General features: G+C 42.4%; 1 protein-coding gene across 1 annotated transcript in view; it reads left to right on the top strand.

Annotated features, from left to right (window-relative positions):
- ATP2C1 (ATPase secretory pathway Ca2+ transporting 1) overlaps positions 1 to 16,864 on the top strand; it is a 96,169-nt gene that overhangs the window by 32,825 nt on the left and 46,480 nt on the right. Inside the window, exons 5-8 of the mRNA XM_044295749.1 lie at positions 7,231 to 7,266; positions 8,528 to 8,589; positions 9,680 to 9,788; positions 14,356 to 14,511. Coding sequence (XP_044151684.1) covers positions 7,231 to 7,266; positions 8,528 to 8,589; positions 9,680 to 9,788; positions 14,356 to 14,511 — 363 coding nt within the window. The remainder of the gene's footprint in view (positions 1 to 7,230; positions 7,267 to 8,527; positions 8,590 to 9,679; positions 9,789 to 14,355; positions 14,512 to 16,864) is intronic.

Genomic DNA, 16,864 nt, shown 5'->3' with positions numbered 1-16,864 from the left:
GTCCTGCTGTATTTTGTTTAAAGCATTAAGGGGGTCATTTATTAAACTGAAATGCGCCAATATTGGGTGTATTTCTGGCGCAGATTGCAGCCCATCAGCTAATTGCACCACAATCTGTAACTTCTCCCTGCTCACGCCAGGTCTAAATGTGTGGACGGGGACGGGTCAGCAGGCGTATAAAATGGTGCACAAGCTGTCTTGCTTTTAGAACTGGCGGAGGATCTGCCAGTCATAACTAACCACCGCCAGCTTAGGGCTTTATTAGGGCTCCTATGTCTTTGAATAAATACAGAACTGACTTGAATTACTCAAGTTCTGGTAGAACAATGGAGCTCCAAAGATAGATGGCTGGCATCACCTGCTTGGCTCTATTGTGATGTATGTCTTACAGGGAACCTTCTATATGCAGTAATGATATGGTGCTGTAGGTCACCCCACAGCAGTCATTTAAAGCGCGCATCCATGGCATTTTGATGGAAATCAATTTTGAAAATGTACCTTTCATATGAAAACACAAGGCCATACAGGTAAGCACCTCAGACTACTGTTACTGTGGGAGGAGAAGGGGGAAGAGTATTTACAGCACATGCACAGGATTTCTGTGTCGGGGGGTCAGTCACTGTGAGATGGGCTGTGGATTTACACCAAAATGCCAAGCATGAGAGCTTTAAGACACAGCAATGATTATTTGCATATGGCAGAAGTGATGATGGATTCCTGTTAGTGTAACAATACATGTCCCTGCCGCTGACTCCGATACTCGCCCATATTCCACTGCTATGTGTCTATGAACCGTCTGTGGAATGCGTCCTCTCCATTATGTGCCCGTGTCCACTGAGGGCATTTTACGGTCTGTTTGCAGGGTGAGGATTGACCCACAAATTACTGATCTGGAGTCAGTGGCGGGTGTTCTATACATGTATTATTTTACTTATTAGAGATGATGGAGGTGACTGATTTCCTTTACAGGCGCTATTCCCTTTTAAGCCAAATTGGCTGCCGTATAAATTTTAATGATTACTCCCCTTTTAAACCTCCAGTGCTGATGGTCCTCGCCGGTCATAGTTTACTTTCCTTAAGCAGTGACCGGAAGCAGCATGTGAACACTGCAATCACTGAGAGTACCAGTATGTACCTCACGTGACTGCTAAAACGCATCAGAGACCAAGGAGTATTGGTGGATTTAAAAGGAACCTGTCACTGGGATTTTGGGTATAGAGCTGAGGACATGGGTTGCTAGAGGGCCGCTAGCACATCCTCAATATCAGTCCCCATAGCTCAAAAAATGATTTGATACATATGCAAAGTAACATAAGAGTCATATCTTACTCGTGTGACCAGAGAAGAGTCATATTTTCCAGCTCTGACTCATGTCAGGTTAATTTGCATATGTATCAAATCGGTTTTTATACACAATAAAAGCACACAGAGCTATGGGGACTGGGTATTGCGGATGTGCTAGCGGCGATCTAGCAACCCATGTCCTCAGCTCTATACACAAAATCCCGGTGACAGGTTCCCTTTAACTGGTGTTTTTTATTTTTTATTTTTCTTGCCATTATCTTAATTTCTTTAACCCACCTTTTTAAGGCAACTGAGGGAACTACTTATTAAGGGCTCATGAGCACAACTGTATGTTTTTATTGCCTGTCCTTGTCCGTAAAATGGGGGGGGGGGGGGGTGTGTGTGTGTGTATGTGTATATATAATATAATTTTATTTAATTTTTTTCTTTATTTCACCATGTTAATGGCATTATTAAGGCAACATTTTTTTAACCTGCTCAGGACCGCCGTACGCAGGATTGCGTCTTTGCGGCGGTCCTGTTTCTCTGGGTGAATGCGCCGGTGCGTCCTCTCGCGAGACGCGAGATTTCGGGCAAAGCCGGACCGCGCATGCGCATCGCGGACCGGCAAAATTTAAAACACAAGTTCGTTATCAACCTGCCAGCCAATGATCGTGGCTTGCAGGTTATTGATTTTCGAAAAAACGAATCAGCAGCCAGCTAACAAATCATATTTAGTAAATATGATGTGTTAAATGGCTGCTGTGCTCCTCTGCTCCTTTTTTTGGTCGGTTGGTTCCAGCAGAGGAGCACACATCACTGTGAGTACCCACCAACACCACACTTAGCCCCCAGATCACCTCCCAGCACCCCAATTAACCCCTCAATCACCCCTTCTTGCCCCTGTCAATCACTAGTGAAAAGGAAAAAAGTGATCAGTGTAAACTGTCACTTTTTTTTTTTTTTTTTTTCACTGGTATTGACCGATAGGTTTTAGTATAGTTTAGGTCCCTTGGTTAGGTAGTTTAGCGATCGGTTAGCGCCCAGCCCACCGCACCGCAGTCCCTTATTCGCTGATTAGCGTATCGCTAATCAGCATTTGTACTGTTATAGTATCTGTAAGTGATCAAAACTGATCACGGTCAGATCTATAATAGTATTAGTGTCACTTTAGTTCGCCCTCCACCCAAAACGCAGTGTCTGCCCGATCAGGCCTGATCGGTCGCCCACACGTGCGTTCACCCACGCCCGCCCCACCGCAGTGACAAAATTTGTAATTTTTTTTTTGATCACTGCACAATCACTTTACACGCGCTGCGGCGATAAAAAAAAAATCAGTTTTGATATTTTTTTATCAATCGCAGCGGCCTCCGGTACTTCGCTAGCCTCCCATTTGTAAGACAGGCTTGCTTTTTTTCTTAGGTAGTCTCAGGGAATACCCCTAAATTTAGTTGCCCAAATGTCAAACAGGGGGTATTCTTCTGAAGAGGCCTACAGACTTCTGACCCAGTCGGATGAGGAATGAGAACCCTCATCTGATGAATCCAGCGGGTCAGAATATGAACCTGTAGAAAGCAGTGGCAGTCTGACTCAAAGTTCGGACGAGGAGGTAGAGGTCCCTGATGGCACCAGGCGTACCCGGCCCCGTGTCGCTAGACCACAGGTTGCGCAGGATCCGTTTCAAGGGCAGCAGAGAGCAGAGTGGGGCTGGCACTGTTGGATTATGTGGTGAGGCATACACCAGCAGCGCAGCCCATCCTGGACCTAGTACCAGCACTGCCGTACAACATGGTGAAGTGGCGAGCACCAGAAGGGCAGTTGAAGCTGGTACTGGTGGCACGTGCATTAGTTACCCCGTCGCAGCCACCGCAAAGACGGGCCCGTAGAGCCCCTAGAATCCCTGAGGTGCTGGCAAACCCTGATTGGCAGTCCCCAACTTCAGCCGCACCTGTAGTTCCCCCTTTTACCGCCCAGTCTGGAGTTCGGGTTGAGACAGCTCAGATCGGTTCGCCCCTGGGATTTTTTTTTTTTTAGCTGTTCTTGACTGCAGAGCTCTTGGACTTAGTCGTGGCCGAAACAAATCGGTATGCCACTCAATTTATAACCGCCAACCCGGGAAGCTCTTATGCCTAGTCTTTCCGGTGGAAACCAGTCCAAGTTTCCGAATTTAACATTTTTCTGGGCCTTCTCAACATGGGTCTAACTCAAAAGCATGAATTGCGGTCATTTTGGTCCACGAACCCAATTCATCACATGCCCATGTTCTCTGCTGCTATGTCCAGGACACGATTTGAGACCATCCTGCGTTTCCTGCACTTTAGCGACAACACCACCTCCCGTCCCAGAGGCCACCCAGCTTTTGACCGGCTCCACAAAATTCGGCCCCTCAGACCATTTCAACCAGAAATTTGCAGATTTGTATACCCCTGAGCAAAACATCTGCGTAGACGAGTCCCTTATACATTTTACCGGGCGCCTTGGCTTCAAACAATACATCCCAAGCAAGCGCGCCCGGTATGGGGTCAAATTGTATAAGCTCTGTGAAAGGGCCACAGGCTATACCCACAAATTTCGTGTCTATGAGGGAAAAGATCAGACCCTGGAGCCGGTCGGTTGCCCTGACTACCTGGGGAGCAGTGGGAAGACAGTCTGGGACTTGGTGTCACCCTTATTTGGCAAGGAGTACCATCTTTATGTGGACAATTTCTACACAAGTGTGGCCCTCTTTATGCATTTGTTTCTAGAACAGATTGGCGCCTGTGGCACCGCGCGAACTAGTCGCGCGGGCTTCCCCCAACGGCTCGTTACCACCCGTCTTGCAAGGGGACAGAGGGCTGCATTGTGTAACGAAGAACTGCTCGCGGTGAAATGGAGAGACAAGCGTGACGTTTACATGCTCTCCTCCATTCACGCAGACACGACAATCCAAATTGAGCGAGCAACCAGTGTCATTGAAAAGCCCCTCTCAGTCCACGACTATAACCTTCACATGGGAGGGGTGGACTTCAATGACCAGATGTTGGCTCCGTATTTAGTGTCCCGCCGCACCAGACGCTGGTATAAGAAGGTGTCTGTGTATATTTAATTCAATTGGCTCTGTATGATTTTGTTCTCTACAGTAAGGCTGGGAGAACACGATCCTTCCTCAAATTTCAGGAAGAGATCATCGAGAACCTCCTGTACCCATCCACCAGTGTAGTTAGCCGTCTACACGAGCGACATTTCCCCAGTGTCGTTGCTGGTACCTCAAACCGACCGCCACCCCGAAAAAAATGTCGTGTCTGTAGCAGGAGTGGAATAAGGCGTGACACCCGCTATTTCTGTCCTGACTGTCCTGACCACCCTGCCCTGTGCTTTGGAGAGTGTTTTCGGAAGTACCACACACAGGTACACCTAGCATAGGGATCACATCTCACCAGGACAGGTACACAGGGCTATTAGGGCCCCTTCACATACAGCTGCTGCAAACCTCTCCTTTCACCTGGGATAAAGTGCATAATGTACTTCGCCACATCTTTGGGCGATTTGCGCTTTGCACATTGTCCCATGGGGAAGGAGAGGTTTCTTCTATAAAGGTAAAAACCAAAAAAAAAACAGTAAGCAAAAAAGTTCAGTTTCAAAAGTAAAATTTTATATGTTCTGTAAAAGTAAAAAGTTTATATGTTCTGTTCTAAAGTTATTATAAAGTTAATAAAATTTATTGCGTTGCGGCCTGTTTTTTTTTTTCTTTTTTCTTTAGTTTTTTTTTTTACCTTCCAGGTGGACCAACCGATCGGCTAGCTGCAGCACTGATGTGCATTCTGACAAAAGAATTGCGCTGCTGTCAGATTACACGCAAGTCGGTGTATGCGGCGCTGCAAGACGAGATTTCTACTCTGCAGTAAAAGATACGTTTGCCAAGGCATACGAGCTGAGGAGGAGGCGGTGTTCCTATGCTTTGGCAAACACTTTGTATATTAAAAAAAAAAATCCCGGCAATGATTTATTCATCCACATCGATTGATGTGAATGGAGAAATCTGGTTTGCCAGGGCATACGAGCTAAGTGGGTATGGATGTTGGGCGGAGCTCCTATGTCCTGGCAGACGCCTTTCCCCTCCTTTTTTTTTTTTTTTGGCAGAGATTTTTTCATCCACATTGATCGATGCGAATGAAGAAATCTGTGCCGTTCATTTTTTTTCTTTCAGTCCAGAGGCTGAACGGAAAAAAAAAATCTCATTACCTGTATGCTCAATATAAGAAGAATAGCAGAAACTCCTAATGCTGGCCATACATGTAATGATTGCGGAGACCCTCAAATGCCAGGGCAGTACAAACACCCCACAAATGACCCCATTTTGGAAAGAAGACACCCCAAGGTATTCGCTGAGGGGCATATTGAGTCCATGAAAGATTAAAATTTTTGTCCCAAGTTAGCGGAAAGTGAGACTTTGTGAGAAAAAAAAATAAAAAATATCAATTTCTGCTAACTTATGCCAAAAAAAATAAAAAATTTCTATGAACTTGCCAGGCCCCTCATTGAATACCTTGGGGTGTCTTCTTTCCAAAGTGGGGTCACATGTGGGGTATTTATACTGCCCTCGCTTTTTAGGGGCCCTAAAGCGTGAGAAGAAGTCTGGGATCCAAATGTCAAAAAATGCCCTCCTAAAAGGAATTTGGGCACCTTTGCGCATCTAGGCTGCAAAAAAGTGTTGCATGTGGTATCGCCGTACTCAGGAGAAGTTGGGGAATGTGTTTTGGGGTGTCATTTTACATATACCCATGCTGGGTGAGAGAAATATCTTGGTCAAATGCCAACTTTGTATAAAAAAAATGGGGAAAAGTTGTCTTTTGCCAAGATATTTCTCTCACCCAGCATGGGTATATGTAAAATGACACCCCAAAACACATTCCCCAACTTCTCCTGAGTACGGCGATACCAGATGTGACACTTTATTGCAGCCTAGGTGGGCAAAGGGGCACACATTCCAAAGAGCACCTTTCGGATTTCGCAGGCCATTTTTTACACATTTTGATTACAAACTACTTCTCACACATATGGGCCCCTAAATTGCCAGGGCAGTATAACTACGCCCCAAGTGACCCCATTTTGGAAAGAAGACACCCCAAGGTATTCCGTGAGGGGCATGGCGAGTTCCTAGAATATTTTTTTGGCGCAAGTTAGTGGAATGAGACTTTGTAAGGAAAAACAAATAATAATAAATCATCATTTTCCGCTAACTTGTGACAAAAAATAAAAAGTTCTATGAACTCACTATGCCCATCAGCGAATACCTTAGGGTGTCTACTTTCCGAAATGGGGTCATTTGTGGGGGTTTTCTACTGTAGAACCTCAGGAAACATGACAGGTGCTCAGAAAGTCAGAGCTGCTTCAAAAAGCGGAAATTCACATTTTTGTACCATAGTTTGTAAACGCTATAACTTATACCCAAACCATTTATTTTTTTATTTTTTATCAAAGACATGTAGAACAATAAATTTAGTGAAAAATTTATATATGGATGTCGTTTTTTTTGCATAATTTTACAGCTGAAAGTAATAAAAATGTCATTTTCTTGCAAAAAAATCGTTAAATTTTGATTAATAACAAAAAAAGTAAAAATGTCAGCAGCAATGAAATACCACCAAATGAAAGCTCTATTAGTGAGAAGAAAAGGAGGTAAAATTCATTTGGGTGGTAAGTTGCATGACCAAGCAATAAACGGTGAAATTAGTGTAGTGCAGAAGTGTAAAAAGTGGCCTGGTCATTAAGGGGGTTTCAGCTAGCGGGGTTGAAGTGGTTAATATAATTTTCATGCTCTGGTCTTCTACAACCTTCTGTTCAATTCCATTTTAAATGGGTCTCTTTTGTGTTCTAAAACCTTCCGGGGGTGGTAATCACTCCCACGTCTGTATGAAGTAATTGTAGGGGTTTCTATCTTTACCTTCTCTTCTCTTGTTTTCCTAGGCAATACTTATAGTTGTCACTGTCGCCTTTGTTCAGGTAAGGGGAGATTTTTATCATATATTCTTGCTTTAGATGGAACGTATAGAAACATTAGGTGTTTTTTTTCCCTAAGTATTGTTACTTTTATGTTTTAGTAGCATGGCAGGGATGTTTTGCGCTTTACAACTTGTTGAGCCATGATAAAAGTAGTTTTTGTATACAGTAAAACCACATAGTACACCTCTAGGTCCCACAGTATGGGCGCATTTTAGCATCTGTGTTACATCCACAAATCCCGTGGGTGTAATGACTGAAAGGAACAGCATAATGGGGATCTAGGTTTCTCTAAAGTCAGCAATGGTCCTGTAAAATGTTAAACCGTACCAGTGTGTTTGCACCCGCTAACTAGACCTATCCCTTACAGATATCCTTACAGAGACCCCACTTGGGTTACTCTTCATTGGTCAGAACTGCACCCCCATGTTAAAGCATATATTGAGGTTTTGAAAAGAAAAAAATTAAGATGGTGACAAATATTATAAAACACCAAAACCCTGTACTCCTCCTTTCAGTTCCTTGTTGATCCCACAGGACGCCCAGGCAGTCCCCCTTTCATTGGTTACAAGCAGCTGGCACATGACTGCTGCAGCCAATCATGGCAGTAGTCACTTTGCATACTATTGGCATCTCCGTGATGGAAGTCGTGATGACAGTAGTATACCACATGGTCTCGGAGGCCACTCATGGTGGTCATGTGCCAGCTGCTTGTAAACAGAAACACCTAGGGCCTCTTGCTGGATCGGTGAGGGTGGGAAAGGAGAGTAGTGTTTTTTATTTTATTTTTTTTCCTGCCACTTTCATCCAGTATTTGGATGGTATGTGTAAGCCAAATCGAGGAGTGGGTCCAAAACAAAAATATTTTCCATTATACCATGTGAAAGTAGCTAATGGCTGGATAACCCCCATTTCCAGTCCATATAAGATATAACCTACATAAAATGTTGCAATAAGATCAAGCTAGGAATGTGGAGAGATTTCAGCTCTGAAGCCTAGGTGAGCGCAGGGCTTGCTCTGATGATTTTTGCATCCAAAAAAGAAAACGTACATCATTCGAGGGTAGTGGCCAGAGATATACTAACTGCTCCATTATTCTCCAAGTGGCCACGTGTGCATCCACAACGACTGGTATGTGTCAGAAATATGCATCTTAAAAGTACAGATCCACAGTAGTTCCAGCTGTATTCTCAATATTAATGTAGAGGAAACAAACCTATGTCCATTGAAAAAGTGTAAACCATATTTTCCTTCTCCATGTTAGGAGTATCGGTCTGAGAAATCACTGGAAGAGCTGAGCAAGCTAGTACCGCCAGAATGTCACTGGTAGGATTTAATTCATCTGTGTGCTTTCTAACTAGAAGTGACCCTCCAGGATTGTTTTTCCATTGTGCATAGGTCGTAGACTTTAGGTTGGCTCTACACTGCTTAAGTGTGCATGGAAAAAACGTAAATTCAGACGAGCAGTCGTTTGTTCTGTAGAGCATTGCACACTTGATAGACTCAGCTAGTGTATACTGGATGTATGCCATGTGTGTAGGTCTGTCCGCATGTATGTGTATGGAGGGGTTTTGGGTGAGAGATCTTATGGTTATCCTTAGATTATTTCTATTTTTTTATATTTTCTTTATGGCTGTAGATTTATTTTATTTTTTCCTCCGTCATTCTCACTTTGTTTGTATGTTAAAGGAAACCTGTCGCCACCAAAATGCCCCATTAACTGCCCATATAGCTTACAGCTGATCTGGTTTCTAATGATGCCTTTAAAAAGTCATGGGTAAGATCACAGGAAAACCACTTTTATTTGGTTTTATGCAAATGGGGAGCTTCCAGCAAAGGAGACGGCGTCCTTGGCACTTGAAATCAAGCTTGCTGTGTCCCCTTCCTGTCCGTCCACGTTTTGGCCTTTTTTTTTCTTTTTTTTTTTTTCTTTTCCTTTAAGTGAGATTCCCCAGGAGATCTTGTTGTCTTTGTCCTGCGATCTTGTTTTTTGCACCTGTGTAGTGAGTCCTGCTGAAGCCAAATACACTGCAGTGGGACTCACTGTCTAGGCGCCAAAAAAATAAGATTATACAGCGCAGGAGGCTAGGCTGCCGCTGCCCCCTTGACTTCAAGCTCCTCATTTTCATACAGCCAGCGGCGGAATTGGTTGTTTTCCTGTGATCTTGCCCATTGGACATATTAGCCAAAGACATCATTAGAAGCTAAATGGCTTCAGCTGTGAGGTACTGTGGGGGCATTTTGGTGGCGATCAGTTTGGTTTAGTATGACACCTATAATTATAAAATCTTGCTAGGCATCATAAAGATTGGTAGAGGTAGCCAAGATGTAGACTGCATTGGAAGACACTCCCTGAATGTAATGAAATAATTGATCTGTCAATCTTCTTCCCTTTTTTTTTTTTTTTTTTTTTTAGCATACGGGAGGGAAGATTGGAACATACACTTGCCAGGGAATTGGTCCCAGGAGATACAGTTTGTCTGTCAGTTGGAGACAGAGTTCCTGCAGATTTGCGGTTATTTGAGGTGGGTATATCTAATATATTTTTTTTTTTTTTTTTTTTTCCTGATACAAACAGCCAAAACTTGCCATGGTAAATTTCATGATTAGATTTCACTTTTAATTTTGGTTATGGGTGCACCGGGGTCCTAAATGGAATCCACTTTCCTATTTGAGGGTGATGAAATCTTTCTCCTAGTAAACATAACAGAGGCGTAATTTTCATTAAATGTACTATGCAGATATCCAGCATTTCACCTGTGTAGAAGTACTTTGCTGCAGGAGGATCCCAAGGTTTCAGGCCCAAGAAAAGACGCAGATTGACTGGTAATGCTGATGGAGGACTAGTAGTCAGGATTGGAGCCAAGGGTTGTCATCAGGCTGTACAACAGGCCAGAGGTTGAAAAAGGAGCATAGTCAGGAACAGAGTCGGGACTCAAAACTGGGATAAGGACAAGACGTTCTAGGCAGACAAAACACAGCTGGTGCAGGAAATGGCAACGACACATAGGATCAAGAGCCAGGAAAGGAATGGACCTCGAACAATGGGTGCTGCAGCCGAAGACACCTTTTTTAAATGGGTAGCCTGAGTCTGACGTCACTGAGTGCTAGTTGTCTCGACAACCCAGTGCCACCGTATGGAGACAGAAGTAAAGACACTGGTACGATGCTGGAGAAGCAGTAGGAGCCAAGGATGGGAGTGGGAATTCGCTCCAGGAGTCGGGAGCGGTAACTGTTACAATTTTTTTTTATAATGGGCAGAAAAGGAAGATATATTATCTATACGAACTACGTCCACGTAATGAGAGAGAGAGGGTAAAAGAAAAAACCTTGTGTGTAGTGTAGACCATAGCTGCCCGGAGCCACCACCAAGAATGGTGAGCCAATAACTAAAATATTTTTAGGTCTAGAAAGTTGACTACATAATGACTAAGTTGATTTTTTTGGGGGCTGAAAAATAAAAAAAAATTGTCTTTCTCGACGACATTAAAAGCAATTTTCAACAAGGTACCTTTTTTAGAGCTGCCATAACTTCCTGAACCCTTCTGCAAGGGAAGGAAGAAGTCCTGAACATACAGTTGTGTTCAAAATAATAGCAGTCAGACATCACTAACCTGATCAATCACTGTTTTTGGTAGAAATAATATTTCTACATGGCAAATAATTTACTAGCAGGTGTAGTAGAGTAATAGAAACCCAACAGTCATGACATGCGCATGCTGAATCTCTGTAATTCAATCACTTATTGAAAGGGGCATGTTCAAAATAATAGCAGTGTGGAGTTCAATGAGTGAGGTCATTAATTCTTTGAAAAACAGGTGGCAATTATTGCCCTTATTGAAGGAAGGCAGCAAATGTTGTACATGCTGGTTACAGTGCATTTCTCTCTGAAATTCTGAGGAAAATGGGTGGTTCTAGACATTGTTCAGCAGAACAGCATACCTTGATTAAAAAGTTGATTGGAGAGGGGAAAACATATAATGAAGTGCAGAAAATGATGGGCTGCTCAGCTAAAATGATCGCAAATACTTTAAAATGGCAACCAAATCCTGAAAGACGTGGAAGAAAGCGAAAAACTATCATTCGAATAGATAGAATAGCCAAAATGGCAAGGATCAAAGAAGGTCTAAAGTTACCTGTGAGTACTGTTACAATTAGAAGATACCTATGTGAAGCCAAGCTATCTGCAAGAAGCCCCCGCAAAGTCCCACTGTTGAAGGAAAAAAAAAAAAGACGTGCTGAAGAGGTTACAATTTGCCAAAGAGCACATTGACTGGCCTAAAGAGACATTTTGTGGACTGATGAAAGTAACATTGTTCTTTTTGGGTCTAGTGGCCGGAGACAGTTTGTCAGATGACCCCCCCAAACACTGAATTCAAACCACAGTACACTGTGAAGACAGTGAAGCATGGTGGTGCAAGCATCAAGATATAGGGATGTTTCTCATACTACAGTGTTGGGCCTATTTATCGCATACCAGGGATCATGGATCAGTTTGAATACATCAGAATACTTGAAGAGGTCATGCTTCCTTATGCTGAAGAGAAAATGCCCTTGAAATGGGTGATCCAACAAGACAACGACCCCAAACACACCAGTAAACGTGCAACATCTTGGTGCCAGACCAACAAGATTGACGTTATGTAGTGGTCAGCCCAATCCCTGGATCTTAATCCAATAGAAAACTTGTGGGGTGACATCAAAAATGCAGTTTCTGAGGCAAAACCAAGAAATGGAGAAAAACTGTGGAATGTAGTCCAATCATGCTGGGCTGGAATACCTGTTCACAGGGGCCAGAAGTTGGTTGACTCCATGCAACACAGATGTACAGAAGTTCTCAGAAACAGTGGTTATACAACTAAATATTAGTTAAGTGATTCAAAGGAAAGCAAAATCTTCAAACATTTTTGAGTTTGTAAAGAAGAATACAAACTCTCTTTTTTTTTTGAACAGTCTAATATTCACAAATTTGATATATTCTTAATGTTTTGATTTTGGAATAGAATGTGTAGTGTTCCCAATGCATCTGTGTGTATGGAAATAAAAGCTATTAGAAGGATTTTGAGCTTTATTCAGTTTTTTTAAGCACACTATTATTTTGAACACAACTGTATCTGGCTGACGAAGAAGGAATACACAGAACATCAAGAAGCATGTTCAGAGCAGCTGAGTTTTGATTTTTTTGAGCATATAAATGAAAATTGCTATTATTGTAGAGAACAATGTACTGAAGAAGTATCTGACAAAGCTGCAGCAGCAGACTGTATCTTACGTTACACTACTGGTATATCATGCCCTGTACACAGAAGGTAGAAAATGTTCTATATCCATAGCCAAAGCTCAAAGGATTAGATTTCCGATGCCCATGTCCTCAACGGTTGCATCCAGTAAGGGGTCCACTGAGCAGGTTATGCCGGTAAGTGATCAGCTTGTACAGGGCTGCAGTAGCTGCTGGGCAGTTTTGCTATTGCCCTGATTTTGGCCACATAATTCATGAGCAGGGACAGAATCGTCTTGGAAGACTGTTTCATCTGCAGCATTCAGCAGTCAGAAAGAGGAGAGCCTTAGCGGTCTAGTGTCTGCTGCTAAAGTCGGGCTGCTTCACATGGAATGAGGTTAATGCCTTGTAAGGAATCTAAATCTCCAGCTCGCAAAACAGACGGAGATGAGCAGCTAATGGACAATTTGGATCAGAGGCGCTCGTGTCGTGTGCATTATCCCAGTGCAGCTGATTTTTTATTTTTTTATTTTTTTTCCTAGAAAAAATACTCTAATGTAAATGGTCTGCAAGGCTCTTTAAAATGATTAACTCTGACTACAGGCAAATAACATTGTGTGTGGTGACTGTTTGCTTTCAGGTCTTAACTTTTTAGATGCTCCTTTGCAAAACATGACTCACTGTATCAACACTTGATGTTTTTAGTAAAGCTGTACTTTGTTAAAGCGACTTAAAGAGGACCTTTTCACTGCTCCTGACATGTCTGTTTTAATAGCTTCATGCATTCCCTGTATAATAACAATTCTGGAGCATCTATTCTTATGGCTCTATATTGTGCCATTCCTTTATTTCTACTAGAAGTTATAAATGGATTGCTAGCAGTCTGCAGTAAGGGTACAGAGGGGTGATAACCAGTTGGTGGTGGGGGTGTACTTGCAGAGTCTGAAAATGGCTGCACTGATTAGATGGAGTGAGTCTGTGCAGGTACACACCCCCAAGTGGTTACTTCCCCTGTGTACCCTTACTGCAGACTGCTAGCAATTTATTCTTAACGTCTAGTAGAAATATTAAAGGAATGGTATACCATAGTCCTAAGAAAAGATGCTCCAGAATTGTTAATACGTGGGGAATGCATGAAGCTATTAAAACAGCATGTCAGGAGTGGTGACAGGTCCTCTTTAAAGAGAACCTGTCAACATGAAAATACAAATACATTTTATTAAATGGCTCAGTGGCTATACTACTTTTTATTTTTATTTTTTATGGCATGCAATTACAAAAGGATTCGTATCCAGGTGCTAGTTTAAAAACTTCAGAATATATAGGGACAACCCCTTTAACCAGATTGATCTAAGTATTATTATGCCCTTTCATCTCTGAATGGGTTTCTCTTTAGATAACGAAATAACTTGGCGACAGTTCATGAATTGGCAGAGAATAGTGAACATCAGAAATGCTGGAATGCAGTGGGCTGAAAAAATCCCATCTACCCTGCGTAGCTGATCAGAATGCACATGGTGAAAGCACTTCTAGCCCATTGCTTTGATATATATTAGATTGTGGAAGAAGCCCAGGGGACCCTGGAAGGAAATAAATCTTCCTGTCTGCTAAAGAAGCAAGATTGATTTTTATTAACTGGTGCACTGCTGAGTAATCACAGTTTTCTGCTTCTGGTAAATTAATACATGTTTAAATGTTCTAGTCTATGTGAAGCCTATAGGACGGGATAAGTCAATGTATACACAAGATGTATCCTCCCCCCATTGTAACGCTATGTACCATTATTACTATCGGGAAAATGTAATTGGATTACAAGAATGGTACAGTTATTCTTGTGTGCCCATTATTCAGTGTAAGCCTTTCTTTTGTGCCAGGCTATGGACCTGTCTGTGGATGAATCCAGTTTAACGGGAGAGACGGCGCCATGCTCCAAATCCACAGCCCCTCAGCCAGCAGCCACTAATGGAGACCTCACATCGCGAAGCAACATCGCCTTTATGGGGACACTTGTTAGATGTGGCAAGGCAAAGGTAAAAAGTATTGTAACCTTCAATATCTTCCCACATAATGTGCATTTCTGTTTCTGGATGCGTGAAATTCACTATTGCAAGGGTTTTCCCCAATTTTTCTAATAATGACCAGTCCGTAGTGTGTGCCGTTACTCATTTGGGGGACTATCTCTTCTTGGGGAGAGGGCGCCTTAGTCGGTGTTAGGAGACTTGTAGTCCATACATGTTCCTCTGGAATTCTGGGAAGAGGGAATGCAAATGAGCTCTTAACAGGCTCTGCCTCTAATGTCACCAGATGTAAGGCAGCTATCCTATAAGTCAATGTTCAACCCTTTTAAATAGGCCTTGAGACATGGTTCGGATATTAAATAAGCCAGCACCTCATCTGCAGACAGCTATTTTGGGTGATTGCCAGTAAGGCGCTTTCTCCCCGCAAATCCTGACTTGGGCCTCTCACCCAGTTAAGCCAGTACTCTGCTCTGCACCCCGAAACATCTGTTTGCAGTTGAGGTGCTGGCTTATTTAGTATCAGTCATACCTGAAGGCCTATTTAAAGGGTCGCTCATTGATTAATAGGATAGCTGCCTTATATCTGGTGGCATCAGAGGCAGAGCTTGTTAAGGGCTCATTTGCATCCCTTTCTTCTCTTTACTCGGTGACGTCCAATCATTTGCCAGTAACGGCTTTATTGTGATTTCACATTTCATTCAATGGAGCTAGTCCAACCTACGTCTGTAAGGACTCTTTCACAACGAGCTACTTTTCTGTCCAGATGTGATGTGTGTAGCAAATACATAGAATCCGGACTGACTCCTGACCCATTCATTTCAATGGGTCTGTGCACACGAGCATTGTTTTTCATGCATTATCAGGAAAAATCGCAACTTGTTCCCCAGAGTTCTGTATTGCGGGTGTCCTATGTACCGGATGTTACACACGTGTGTTTTAGGGTACATTTCTGTACAGTGCCCTCATCGCTATTTTCGTGGCTAGGTTGCTGGATGCTGCGCCTAATTTCTGACTAGGTGTATACGCAGCATCCGGCAGTCTGTGCGCCTCAATTGACATCTACAGATGTCATTGGCAGAGAAACGCCACTGCAAAAGTTTTTTTTGTGCAAGTGGCATTTAAAAAGTGGAAAATGTGCAGTCTGCGCTTTTTTTTTTTTTTTAATGCCACAAAACTAGCGTATTTTAATGCTAAATCTTCCTCTTTGTTTCATAGCTTTCGTTTCCTTTAAGTCGCACCATGTTTTCTTCTTCTCCATTTTCTTCTAAAGCTAATGTCACACTAAATCTGGTGCAACGGTTACAGAGTCAGTGTTAAACTGTTAGGTCAGATCTGACAGCAAAGGGAAGAGCACCGCTGTGGCTGTCATAGGGCAGCCTGCAGATTGTCGAAAGTGGTGAAAAGGACACGGTTCTCCAAACCAGTAAATGGAGTTACAGACAAATGTTACCTAATGTGTTCTTTTTTGATTTTCATCTACGTCTAGAATTATGAGCTATATTTTACATAGAGCTCCAGATCCTGTTCCTTTCTAAAACTCAATTTGAGAAATACAGGACTGAAATGGTGAAGTGCCACTCGCTATTCCTGTCTCCCTGGCACAGCCTGCTGGTCAATGTCAGAATAGCACTGACATTAAAATACAATGCACTATAGGGATTTGTAGTCTGTTGTAGTCCCCTTGTGGGACTATTAAGTGGTAAAAAAAAATAAAAAAATGTATTTAATAAAAAAAATGACGCATTTTTTTTTTTTTTTCACCATTGAAAATACGCTTTATAATGAGAAAAAAAAATCGCAAAAAAAAAAATCTCCCCCATATGTTTGATATTGCCGCGACCGTAACGACCCGGACTACGTAAATATCACAATAATTATCCCCTACAGTGAACGCCATAAAACTGCTAATTTATTCTTAGTTGCCCCCCCCCAAAAAAACAAGCAATCAAAAAGTGCCATTTACTCCAAAATATCTATCTATATATCTATCTCTAGCTATAGAAAAAAATCTGGCAACACTCTCTCTCTTTAAAGCTGTATAGAATGTAGGGTGCCCGCTGTGATCCCTCGATTCAGGACAGAAGACAGCAAAGATAAAATGTGCTCTTTTATTCACACATATCAAATGTTCTGTGAGAGAACCGAAACGTTGTCATTTGATGTGTGGATAAAAGAGCACGTTTTATCTTTCAAGGAGTGCTGCGGACTTTCTTTGATATATATAATATATCTAATCGCTGTAATCGCACTGACCCAGAGAATAAAGATATTATGTGCTGTCAAATTTATAACGTAAAAACGCAGTGGCAGTATTGCTGTTTTTCCCATCTTCCTCCCAGAAAGAGTTAATAATGGTTAATCAGAA

This window comes from Bufo gargarizans, chromosome 5, assembly GCF_014858855.1.
Source record: "Bufo gargarizans isolate SCDJY-AF-19 chromosome 5, ASM1485885v1, whole genome shotgun sequence".
NCBI lineage: Eukaryota > Metazoa > Chordata > Amphibia > Anura > Bufonidae > Bufo > Bufo gargarizans.
This window is presented reverse-complemented; position numbering and strand designations above follow the sequence as displayed.